This window comes from Cololabis saira, chromosome 13 (genome assembly GCF_033807715.1).
Source record: "Cololabis saira isolate AMF1-May2022 chromosome 13, fColSai1.1, whole genome shotgun sequence".
Classification (NCBI taxonomy): Eukaryota; Metazoa; Chordata; class Actinopteri; order Beloniformes; family Belonidae; genus Cololabis; species Cololabis saira.
This window is the reverse complement of record NC_084599.1, coordinates 39,494,444-39,507,685: the sequence shown is the minus strand read 5'-3', so window position 1 is coordinate 39,507,685 and position 13,242 is coordinate 39,494,444. Positions and strand designations below refer to the sequence as shown.

Sequence of the window (13,242 nt, the reverse complement as noted above, 5' to 3'; positions counted from 1 at the left end):
TCGGTTGATGCCACGCCCCCCACGCCAGATCCGGGCCAAAAGTCTGAACGTGGAAAAAAAAAATTGAAACTGAAAAAAAAAAGATGTGAAACTGAAAAAAAAAAAGATGTGAAACTGAAAAAAAAAGATCTGATACTGAAAAAAATAAAATTGAAACTGTAAAAAAAAAATTTCAGGTTCAATTTTTTTTTTCAAATTAGCAAAACCTTTGGCCCTGATTTGGCTCCATACGGCCGCTGCTGTTTGTATTTTGGTTGTTCTTTCCACACATTCATACATCCTCACACTACTGATTACTGATTTATCTTAGTTCATTATCTTTTGTTAATACATTTCCTTTTGTTATACTGTCATCCTCATCTCGTCTCCCTCCTTGTCGCTGCCTATGAGCCGGGCTGTGACAATTGTCATTAGCTTTGTAAGTCTATGACCGCATTCAGTCACTTTTACAGTTGACCAGCTGGTCTCAGAAACAGAGGGTGTCATTAGTAAAGCATTTTTTTCTTACATCCCTCAGATAAAATTAAATTAAGAACCATCATTCATCTATGTTGATAAAAATCACATGAACAAGGCACTACTGTGGGACACTGTTCTAACATTCTGACATTTCTGACTTCTTGTTTGTTTATAGTGGTTTTACTGAGCAGGAAACTGAAATCCAACAAATAACTTTATTTCTCTCTATATCTCCATTAACAATCACAAAACTGGTGAAAAATGTTATATACAAATATTACAAAGAAGTTAGTAATTTGCCAACAGAAGCAAAACCATTTTAAAAAAGCTAATATCAAACTGAACTTATTAGAATGATACTTTCAGATTTCTTTCTCTCAGAACAACAGATACAACAGACAACAGACACATTTCTATCACTGTTTTTTTTCTAACATGTTTATGTTTGTTCCATTTGAATGAACACTCTTAGTAAAGGCTGCCACAAACTCATCATACACACATTTTATCCAATGTGAATACAATTGTGACTTCTTAAACTAAAAAGCTGCCCCACACTGATCACATGTACGACTTCTCTCCGTCGTGAACACGTTGGTGCTTTGTTAAAGCACCTAATTGAGTAAAAGCTGCCCCACACTGATCACATTTGTACGGCTTCTCTCCAGTGTGAACACGTTGGTGATCTGTTAAGGTACCTGATTGAGCAAAAGTTGCCCCACACTGATCACACCTGTACGGCTTCTCTCCAGTGTGAATACGTTGGTGACACCTTAAAGCACCCGATCGAGTAAAAACTGCCCCGCACTGAACACATTTGTATGGCTTCTCTCCAGTGTGAACACGTTGGTGACTTCTTAAAGCACCCGATTCAGTAAAAGCTGCCCAACACTGATCACATCTGTACGGCTTCTCTCCACTGTGAATACGTTGGTGCTTCGTTAAATCACCTGATGTGGCAAAAGCTGCCCCGCACTGATCACATCTGTACGGCTTCTGTCCAGTGTGAATACGTTGGTGCCTTATTAAAGTACCCGATTCAGCAAAAGCTGCCCCACACTGATCACATATGTACGGCTTCTCTCCAGTGTGAACACGTTGGTGAGTTTTTAAATGATCGAATCTGGCAAAAGGTACCCCACAAAAATCACATCCGTACGGCTTCTCTCCAGTGTGAAGGCGTTGGTGACTTCTTAAAGTACTCGATTCAGTAAAAGCTGCCCCACACTGATCACATCTGTAAGGCTTCTCTCCACTGTGAACACGTTGGTGGCTTCTTAAAGTACCCGATTGAGAAAAAGCTTCCCCACACTGATCACATTTGTACGGCTTCTCTCCAGTGTGAACACGTTGGTGATTTCTTAAAGTATCTGATTTAATAAAAGCTGCCCCACAATGATCACATTTGTACGGCTTCTCTCCACTGTGAACACGTTGGTGGCCTCTTAAAGTACCCGATTCAGTAAAAGCTGCCCCACACTGATCACATATGTACGGCTTCTCTCCAGTGTGAATACGTCGGTGCTTCTTTAAAGCACCTGATTGGGTAAAAGCTGCCCCACACTGATCACATCCGTACGGCTTCTCTCCAGTATGAACACGTTGGTGACTTCTTAAAGCATCTGGTTTAATAAAAGCTGCCACACACTGATCACATCCGTACGGCTTCTCTCCAGTGTGAATCTTCTTATGTCTCTTCAAGGTTGATGAAGTGGAGAGGACTTTGTCACACTGATCACAGGGGTAACCTGTGGGCCTCTCTTTGTCTTTACGTTTCTGTAAAGAAAGAAAGAGACTTAGATCCTGTTGTTGGTTGACCTGTCAAAAGTTTTTTCAGTTGTATTTAATAGTTTTCTATAATGGTGTTTGCAGTGAAACAATGAATTCTTATTTTCTAGGGGTCATATTAACCATTTCCTGTCACAACTAGTTCTTTAGAGAAAAAACATTCAAATAAAAACATCTCGGTAGGTCAGAACAAAAGCGTAAGTGGTGAAAGCTGCGAAAACTCCCAAAAGCTATCGTTTTGTGCCTTTAGAGGATTTCTTGTTCAGCATTTAGAAATTCAGCAGCAGAGGGATTTACAGTGGTCTGTCTGGAAAGAGACTGGGCAGTGGCATCCAGTAACTCTTAAATTTTGAAACTGTCAGGATTTGGCACAGTAACAGCGATGTTAACAGATTGTTTCAATTCAATTTGGTCATCAACAGATACAACACTTTCAGGGGTAGGCCAAGTATCTGGAGCTTTGCATAAAAATGCTGGGGCATTGATCCATCTGTTTGGGAGGAAAATATCTGACAGGGATAAGCTTCTTGTAACATCATCAGCACGATTATTTTCTGAATGTATGTGTCTCTAATCTTGACTGACTGTGAGGCTTTTGATTTCAGATACTCTTGCTCCTACAAAAACTTTGAAGGAACAATATTCTGATTGAAACCAGTGGAGCACAATGGTAGAGTCAGTCCAAAGTGTAATAGTTCATACTGCTAAAGTGAATTCTGCCCTGATTAGGTCACAGAGGCGTGCACCAGTTAGTGGAGCATGTAACTCCAGTCTGGGTACTGATAGCTGTTGCTTGGGTGAAACGTGTGAGCAAGCAAGAATGAAACTTAGCTTGATGTGACCTTTGACACCCTTAGATCTGACATATGCAACAACACTATATGCTTGTTCAGACGCATCAAAAAAAGATATGAGTGCCTCGGACAGTGGTAGGACGGTCCATCTCTTTGGAGGAATAGCAGCGTGGGATTGTGATTTGAGGAAGATAACGAAGCACCTTTTCCAAATAATTCCAAGCTGTAAGAAGGGGATCACCTAACCTAATGGATCACACAACAGAGTTAGTACATGTAACGCAATGTTACATGTACTAACGGTCAGTCTTGCAGTTCCACAGCAGTCCCAGTGTGCACTCCTGAGGATCAGCCTGAGCCTCACAAAGCCAAAGCTCACAAACTGTCCGATCTTGCCTCAGATGGTAAGTCGTTAATCACAGCAGGATCATCGCTTGCCCACTGACAAAGGTCAAAGCCCCCTACTAAAAGAGTAGTTCTGAATCTGTCAGAATGTCTGAGCTGCCACTCATGAAGAAAAACTTTGCAAGATGCCAATTGATGGTGTACTCAGAAACAACACTAAAGGATATGACAAGCTGAAGAAGGTGTGGGGTAGAGTGTTCAGGTTCAGATGAAAAGTACGATATCGTCCGCGTAAAGCGATATTTTGTCATCCACTCCTCCCAGCCTAATTGACTTAGGTAAGTCATGTGCCTTTATACTGATTACCATCAGCATGATGGAAAGCGCAACGAGGAATCCTGATGACGGACATCACAGCCTGGTGACTTTAAAAAGCAGGATTTTATTTGTATTTATCTTGATTAGTCATAACAGATGATATTGGCAAGTTGTATATAAGATGAGGGCCGCTCGGTGGCGCAGTGGGTTAAGCAGCGGACCATATACTGAGGCTACAGTCCTCCTCCTGCAGCGGTTACGGGTTCAAATCCAGCCTGTGCACCTTTCCTGCGTGTCTTCCCCGTTCTCTCTCTCTACCCCTTTCCAGTCTGCATCTCCAATAAAGGGCCACTAGAGCCCAAAAAAACCTTTAAAAAAAAAAAAAAAAAAAAAGTTGTATATAAGATGAACCCAAGAGACAAAATCGTCACCCAGCACAAATTTCTCCAAGACCTTTAAAAGGTACTCCTAGTCAACTTGGTCGAAAGCTTTTTCGGCATTGAGACAAATAAAACTTGCTTTGAGGAAAATTCATGACTCTCTTTACAATGAAAAACAAAAACCTGTTGGGGATGAAACCTGTCTGATCTGGGTGGATAATAGTAGCTATGCATTTGTTGAGCCTAGTTGCTAATATTTGAGTAAATATCTTGAAGTACGTGTTAAGCATGGAATATCCCTGTCCTGTATCAGTAGAAGTGCAACGTTAGCATTATAAAGCAAAAAAGGAAGCTTCTTTGATTCGATTCAGTGGAAAAACATTCTGAGCAAGAATGGTACAAGCTGCTTTGCCAATTTCTAAAAGAACTCAATACCCAGACCATCTGGGCCGCAGCTTCTACCACTGTGCATCGAACTAATGGAATCCAGGATTTCCTTAAAGGGGACCTATTGTGAAAAACACGTTTTTTCTTGCTTTAACATATATAAAGTGGTCTCCCCTCAGCCTGCCAACTGAGAGAAGGAGAAAAATAACCAAATCCTGCAGTGTCTGTACAGCCGCCCGGATGAGCCATCCAGTCTGATGTGACTTTTACGAGCCGTTCAGATTCTGCTCCCGTCGTGAGTCACGACGGGAGCAATTTCCATATGTCGGCCTCCGCTGCATGAATCCACGCCCACAACTAACTCCTCCGGGACAACAACTCCGCCATTGTTTCGAAGCGGTGTATCGTGTGGCTGTTTCAACAACGAGGGATAGTAAAAATTTGTTTTTGCATCAACACTTACCCTCTTAAAAGGATCATTACCAACAGCACGGACCCGGCAACTGCACACGAGTCAGCGGTAAGTGACGTTCATTTTTTTCATATTTATATTTGTCTACGGGTAACACCGGAGCTCCGGTGGCTCCAGTCTTACCTAACGGAGCCACTCACTCTCGTTAGGTAACACCAGAGCTCTATTAGTAATACATTTTTTTCTGTCGATGGTTTCAGATCTTCCAAGCAATGCATCTGAAGCTGTTCAACGACACCTTCAGAAGACGCACGGTCCTTCCTTGTAATAGTGCATAAATTTTATTTATATACAACTTGGTGTATATAAACAGTGTATGGTGTATATAAGTGGTGTATATAATGTGTACAAATGTTATTTTATTTTTATGCAGCGACGCAGCACGACGCGACGCGCCGTTTGGAGCTGAACATTTGTTGGACGCCCTGTTCCTATTTTCTTCCTGTCGCTCGCGTTGAAAGCCGGTTGAAAGTGCTGTAGGAAACGGTCATGGATGAGATACGGCTGATCCAGTATTGAGGGCAATAAGAGAGAAAAAAAAAGATTTACAATAACCATAGAAATATCAATATTTTCCCCTTTTTTAACTTTTCATAACAATAATGAAAAAAATAAAAAATAAAAAATATTAATAAGAAAGAAAGAAAAAATAAAAAAATAAATAAATACAACAACACACCCCTCTCCCCTTCCCTCCCTCATTTGATCAGTACATTACATCATTCAAAATCATTTAGCTTCTTTTCAAATATGCATAACAATACTGGAGCAAATGCATAATAACGTAAATAATCAAGTCCTGAAAAAACACATTAGATGATTTAGATCATTAGCTAGTCCAATAAAGGCAAAGAATTCAAAAAAGGGTCCCCAAATCAAAGTTTTTTTCTAACAGTATTTTTTCTGGAGTGCTATATGATGCAAGTTCATTGATCCACTGTTTGGTGCTGGTTTTTTTTCTGTTTTCCAGTTTTTTTAAATAATATTTTTTGCCGCAGTATGACCTGGATTTATAATGTTTACTTTTCCAGGCCTTTACAAAAATGTACTGAGCTGGTACAGTATATATGGGAGCTTGTATGTATATGTGTTACAGAATGAAATGACATGTATAAAAACTTTCACATAATGGCCTAATGACAGCTCATGACTCATAAATTCAAATGAACGATCAAACTTGTTTCTTTATTAAAATATAAAATTAATGAAAATTAATAAAATTTAAATTAATTTGTACATTTATCAATATGCCATACCATATGTCTTTGTTAAAGAGCATAATACAAAGTCTTTCAGCATAAAAGTACGTATTTTTAATGTGTGACAGCGTCCTGTAAATCTCTGCCGTTTGTAACAAACCAAACCGTGTGAAAATCTGGTAAAAATTAGTGGAATTATGGATTATTGTAATTGGGGATAAAACCTTCCTCAGTAGAAATAAATGCACTGGGGCCGCATTGGAGACCCATCCAAGATGGCGGCCGTGCTGAACGTCAGCTCCAATAGGCAGCGTCAGTCTATGAGGCGTCTACGTATATATGTCTACGGTAAGAATGCAGCCTGCAAACACGTGACCTCCACTCGAGCATTGCCTGCAGGAAAACGTGGGATTTTAGTAACCAGAGACATAAAATTATCGTAAACCCATCATAACCAAAATGACAAACCCATCGGTTTCGCTACAGTGACTCATTTAATAACGGGTAACACTCACGGCTCGGTTTCATCGTTAAATTTTCTCCCTCTCTCTTTTTAAAAAAAAAATCTTTATTGACAAGGATCACAATATACAGTATAAAGATCACAACGTACAGTGAACAGTATACAGGTGGACCAGAGAACAGAAGAGCCAGGGGTTACAGTGTATTATATAAAAACTTTGTAGAGGGTGCAAATATTAGTTTAGTTTAGTTTATTTCGGGAATGACATCACAAAAAAAGAATAAAAATAAGACAAACATCAAAATAGCTTTTGAGCTGAACATTTGTCGTACGCCCTTGCTCCTATTTTCTTCGTGTCGCTCGCGTTGAAAGCCAGTTGAAAGCGCTGTAGGAAACGGTCATGGATGAGGAACGGCTGATTCAGTTAGTTGAAATGAGAAGTTATTGCTATGATTCTTCCTCATTTCACTACAAAAACCTCAATAAAGTTGCAGCTGGCTGGAGGGAGATGGACAGAGAGCATCTGATGCCACTCAGTGCGACGCGATAGTCGGACGCTCGCATGCAGTTACGCGGTTTTATAGTTGTGGCCGTGGTTTGCATTTTGGTTACGTAACGAAAATGCGCAGAATCTGAACGGCTCGTAGAAGTCACATGACACTGGATGGCTCATCTGGGCGGCTGTACAGACCATAGATATATATAAAGGCTAGATGACTCAAGGCGGAGTCTACAGCGTTGTTCACCCGCAGCCATCTTACCACAGGACACTCGTTGTTGCTGCTGACAAAAATACTCATAACTTGCTGAAATCTTGACGGATTTACAAACAGTTTGGTTTATTATAAACGTCATTAACGAGGGTATGATTCGTGATGCTTCGACATGTTGAAATTGTATCTCTGTTGAAAAATTACTTAATATATATATATACACATGTAATAATATGTTGTAATATAAACATATATATATATATATATATATATATATATATACGTGTTATAATGTAATATATGTAATATATATATACACATGTAATAATGTAATCATATAAATACAATGTTATAATGTCATAATATAAATATATATATATATATACATGTTATAATGTCAAATAATATAAATACATGGTATAATGTCATAATATAAATACATGTTATAATGTAATAATTATTTCCTTATAACATGTGTATATATATATATATATATATATATATATATATATATATATATATATATATATATATATATATGTATATATGTTATAATGTAAATATAAATATTACTAAGAATACTATAGAAATATTGATTTAATATAAATACCATGTCATAGCTATCTGTTTTTTGTTATTTTCATATAAAAGTACGTTTGTCAATGTTTATAATTATTCACAAGTATGCAGTGTCATAACTACATCTCTGACGTTCATAACAAACCAACCTGTTTGAAAATCTGTTGAGAATTGAGCAAGTTAAGGTTGTTTAAGCAGTACAGGCACCATTAAACACAATGTTATGAGTGAGCGAGCTCCCCCGAGGCAAGATGGCCGCCGTCTGACGACGTCGCTCTGCATCGGCAGCAGTGCGGGCGAGCCTTTATATATGTCTATGAGCAAAACGCTCTCCATGCGACGTCTCTACGATTTAGGTTTGGTTCGTCAGCAGGAGACAGACGGGCCGAGAACGAGCGGGTTCGAGCATAGACATATAAACGTAGACGCCGCATCGAGTGGTTTTGACCGCTGCTGCGATACGTCAACGCCGCCGCCATATTGGATGTGGCAAGACAGCGCTGTAAACTAATCCAAGTAAATGGACTTATTTTCATAAAGCGCCTTTCTACAAAGAAATTTACGTTTTACGTCTCATTTATTCATTCACACACGCACTAATATACTTGGGAAACAGTTAGGCACCAAATATAATATATTTAATTTTCTCAGATGGCAAAAATAAGAACTTTATTGATCCCACATAGGAGTAATTCATGTTATATCAGCTATAGAGAACAAGGTAGTGCCGAAAAACAATATATATCCCCCCTCACAAAAATAAGAAAAATAGAGAAACATATTTTCTCATCAACAAAATATATTTTACATTTTTTCAAATAACAAAATAACATATTTGCACCATTTTCAGATAATAAAATAACATTTAGACCATTTTTCAGACAATAAAATAAATAAAAAATCTGAAAAATGGTTCAAATGTTATTTTGTTACTTGAAAAATGTTAAATATGTTTATGTAAAATGTGCTTTGTTGAAGAGAAATTAGGTTTCTCTATTTTTCTTATTTTTATGAGGGGGGGAATATTATATTTGGTGCCTAACTGTTCCCCAGGTATATTAGTGCGTGTGTGAATGAATAAATGAGTCGTAAAACGTAAATTTCTTTGTAGAAAGGCGCTTTATGAAAATAAGTTAATTCACGTGTATTAAATTACAGCGCAGTCTTGCCACATCCAATATGGCGGCGACGTTGACGTATCACAGCAGCGCTCGATGGGGCGTGAACACTGACCTGCAGACCGAGGGCGTCCGCTTCAATCCTGCTGCTGGACTCGGAGTCCTGGCTTGGATCCCAGTCCACCTCCTGGTTCTGATCCCAGTCCATCTCCTGGTTCTGATCCCGATCCATCTCCTGGTTCTGATCCCGATCCATCTCCTGGTCCTGGTTCTGATCCCGGTTTGTCTGCAAAACCTCGGCTGGAAGGACTCGACCCTGCACTGGAGCGTTGCCTGCTGGAAAATGTGGGATTATAGTAACCAGATACATAGAATTATCTTATTGTCATAACCAAAATTACAAATCCATCGGTTTCGCTGCATAGACTCATTTAATAGCGGGTAACAGAAACTCACGGCTCGATTTCGTCGTTAAATCTCCTCTTTCTCTTTTTTTTTAATAAATCTTTATTGACAAGGATTACAATATACAGTATAAACAGTACTCGAGTTGTAAAAAAAATAATAATCAGGGGGATGGTGGATTTTATCATATGGGGACAGATAATTTGTGCTGATTACAAATAATATAATATATTACAAATAATAGCAGTGACCAAAACACCTGCAGAAATACTGCAGGAATGACATAGCAGCAGTTAAATGCAGCCTTCTGTAAGCTTTAAATATCCACTGGGCTTACATCAAATACATCAAAACACAACAATAAAAAACACTTTTCTGAACTTATCAATATGACTCTGTCCTTCACAGGATAAGTAAAATGGATCAATGCAAAAACTCAATATCTTAACAAGAATATTTGTCTTATTTCTAGTTAGAATGTCTCATTTTAGTAAAAAAAATCTCATTACACTTAAAACAAGACTCATCACTGGAAAAAAACAACAATTTTCACCTGTTTCAAGTAGATTTTCACTTGAAATAAATAGCAGATTTTCCTACTTATTTCAAGTGAAAATTGACTTGAAACAGGTGAAAATTGTCAAATAAGTTATTTTTCTGGTGTTATTTTTCTGGTGATGACTCAAAATGTTGAAATAACAGTAATACCACATTCATTGATGAAATGACATAAGGGATGGAAAGAGGGGATGGCAGTTTTACAGGGGGGGGTGATTTTTACCGTTTTTATTGCCATCCCTCCTCATCCCCCCTCAACTCCAGTACTGAGTATAAAGATCACAACGTACAGTGAACAGTAAACAGGTGGACCAGAGAACAGAAGAGCCACGGGTTACAGTGTATTATATAAAAACTTTGTAGAGGGTTCAAATATTAGTTAAGTTTAGTTTATTTCGGTCAAGACAACACAAAAAAAGAATAAAAATAAGAAAAACATCAAAATAGCTTTTACAAAATTAAAAATAAAATAAAAATGACAAGGAAACGAATACGCTGTTCAAAGAAAGCATTACAAAAAAGTTTCCAATATACAAATAACATCTAGACCGAAAAAGGTGTAGGATCTGAATCAAAGCTTATTCATTGCCTACCCTCAAAAAGATTATTTAAAGTAATGAAATAAAAGCAAGAAGTAAGAGATAAGACTGCCAGTAAAACAAATTGCCTCCACGGGGATAACAAAGATTCCTCAAGAAATAAGAAAGAAAAAAAAGGTGCAGTCTACATGTTTCCTTCATCCTTGAATAATATTCAACAAATATTTACAGTCTTAATAGCCTTTTGATTAGAAGAATCAATAATTGATTTAAAATAAGTTTCCATTTCCTTCTGAAATACAACAAGACGTGAGAGATGATCCCAGTTTAGGAGATTTAATACATCGTTAGCATGCAAGTGGGTCAAACATACATCAGGCGCCTCGATGCAGGAGTGACACCGAGTAAAAGCTGCATAGTATTTTTGAAGATCACAAAATGATGAAGACTAAACACTAGGATTCTCATAAACAGGCCCCGGTGACCCCAGAGCTGAGCTTTCAAAGACAAAATATCCCTCTGGACACTCTGTACCCAGGCTAAGGCTAATGTTTCCATCACACACAGCTGATTTATTGATTTATTGTGGATCGGACAGAAGCGGGCAGGTCTTCATCGTTGTCATAGTTCACCACATCATCATCATCTTCATCCCTGTTCACCTGTGGAAACATCCAACAGAGTTCATGTGTCATGAGACAACACTGCTCCCTCCTTGTCTTGTGTCTCCCGTCTCTTATGAGGCTGCTCTGGTGTTCCTAGTTAGGGGTGTTACCGGGGCAACAGCTGACACACCTGAGCAGTTACCGGGGCAACAGCTGACACACCTGAGCAGTTACCGGGGCAACAGCTGACACACCTGAGCAGTTACCGGGGCAACAGCTGACACACCTGAGCAGCATCACTGACCATCACACCCTGGATGAAACCAGCAACCCCCTCCAGTTTATCAGTTATCTCTGTGGTTCAGAGCTCCTCAGACTGAACGTCAATGTTCTTGTAATTCATGTTTTCACCACAAGAGGGAGATAAAAGATCATATTTACATGATAATGTACTTAATGGTTCCCATGAAATTGATCTACAATTATAAACTCTTTTAATATCAAAATCTGAATAAAAACTAGCAGCTATAAATGATTATTTAACGTCTTGTAAGTCAAATAAGACAATAATGATTGTCTCTCTGGTATTTAGGTTTATTAACAGATCACCAAGAATAATCAGCAGTCCCTGTCATGCACGGGTAGGTGAGCGCATGTTGTCTTTACTTTTAAGCCTGATTTATGGTTCTGCGTTACACCAACGCAGAGCCTACGCCGTAGGGTGTGCGTCGCCGCGTACCCTACGCCGTAGGCTCTGCGTTGGTGTAACGCGGAACCATAAATCAGGCTTTAGCCAGTTGCCGCATCAGAAGTGGAGCCTTAAAGCAGGAAAGTCATGCTGAGTTTCAGCAGCTGAAATGATTAAAAACTATCTTCCGGGCTGCATGGATGAAGCCTCAAACCTCACCTTGCTCTCAATCGAGAGGGACATCGCCATTGATGAGAGCAAAGTGATTGAAAGGTTTGCAGTGATGAAGAACCGGCTGATAGTTAAATGTCCCCCCCCCCCCCCCCCCCCAGACATAGACGTCAGATTTCCTTCGACGCCTGGAAAGGTCTCTAGCCAAGGTGATCCAACGAGGGGGTCTTCCTGCCAGCTGCATGGATCGAGCCCGACTGGAGCAACTGCTAAGAGGTGCTATCGCTTCAGACCTGATGTTGATCCAGCTGCGTTTGAGAGAAAGGAAGGCTGCGCCCCCAAGCTTTCTACAGCTTTTGACTGAGATTCGTGCTGAAGAAGAGTATGAAACTTCTAGAAAGAAGCTCAGCGCCTCAGTACACCAAGTGCATGCTAACCCAGAAGTGGATACAAGGCAAGCAGAGATTCAGAGTTTAAAGGCGGAAATAAAAGAACTGAAATCAATGGTTGCATCAGTGGTGACCCAATACACTCCTGTCAAAGAGGATTACAGAGAGGCTACACCTGTCAATGCACCGCCTGGCCCTGAGAACCGGCAAGACGCTGAGCTGGCTGCTTTGAAAAAACAGTTGAAAAGATTAAAGCAGAAAACTAGTAACAAGATGTCTGAGCAGGACGCTGCAGTTTCGACCATGGAGGCTTCAAAATCGTTCTCCAACTCACCCAGAGGGACACCGAAAAAGTCAGAGGAGAATTTCTGCTACAGGTGTGGTGAGAGCGGACATTTTGCCACCAAGTGCCACAACCCTGAAAACCAAGCCAAGGTTATTAGAAAGCTAATTCACGCTTTAAAGATGACAAAAGACGAACAGCGGTCTAGCGGTTCCGCCCCCAGTGAAGTAAACTGTGGGGTCAAGAAAAGTGCAGTTACCTCATCTGAGCCGGATGGCATCCCTGAAGGCTTGATTGGTCCACCCAGCATCGTACCTGTGAAGATAAATGGACATGACTGTAACGCCTTGTTTGATAGTGGCTCACAGGTCACCATCATTTTCGAGTCTTGGTACCAAACTTACCTGTCAGATGTTCCCATACGCCCTGTGTCTGGTTTAGCTCTGTGGGGACTAAGTGAATCCGAGGGCAGTTATCCCTACCGTGGATACGTGGTGGTCGACGTTGAATATCCAGCAAAGGTTGCAGGTGCCGACCAGACAGTGACTATTCTCGCTCTTATTTGCCCCCAGCCCCGAACTGCAGACCA

General features: G+C 39.8%; 1 protein-coding gene across 2 annotated transcripts; it reads right to left on the bottom strand.

Annotated features, from left to right (window-relative positions):
- Nucleotides 1–719: 719 nt before the first annotated feature.
- Nucleotides 720–9,503, bottom strand: LOC133457913 (zinc finger protein 93-like). Of its 2 annotated transcripts, XM_061737296.1 has the most exons (3): nucleotides 9,472–9,503; nucleotides 9,131–9,348; nucleotides 720–2,235 (listed from the first exon to the last, which is right to left on the bottom strand). In XM_061737296.1, the coding sequence occupies exons 2-3, from the start codon at nucleotides 9,269–9,271 to the stop codon at nucleotides 1,021–1,023; spliced, it is 1,356 nt and encodes a 451-aa protein (XP_061593280.1). In that variant the 5' UTR covers nucleotides 9,272–9,348; nucleotides 9,472–9,503; the 3' UTR covers nucleotides 720–1,020. The 2 variants fall into 2 exon arrangements, with proteins under 2 accessions (XP_061593280.1, XP_061593279.1); XM_061737295.1 differs by lacking the exon at nucleotides 9,472–9,503 and having other exon boundaries at nucleotides 9,131–9,456.
- Between the last annotated feature and the right edge of the window lie 3,739 nt (nucleotides 9,504–13,242).

What these genes read in the sequence shown, in the direction of transcription:
- LOC133457913 (XM_061737295.1), bottom strand. Translation starts at nt 9,385, where the DNA reads ATGTATCTGGTTACTATAATCCCACATTTTCCAGCAGGCAACGCTCCA. An exon ending in CGGACGCCCTCGGTCTGCAG is followed by an intron (nt 2,236 to 9,130) that starts GTCAGTGTTCAC and finishes CTTTCTTTACAG; the next exon opens with AAACGTAAAGACAAAGAGAG.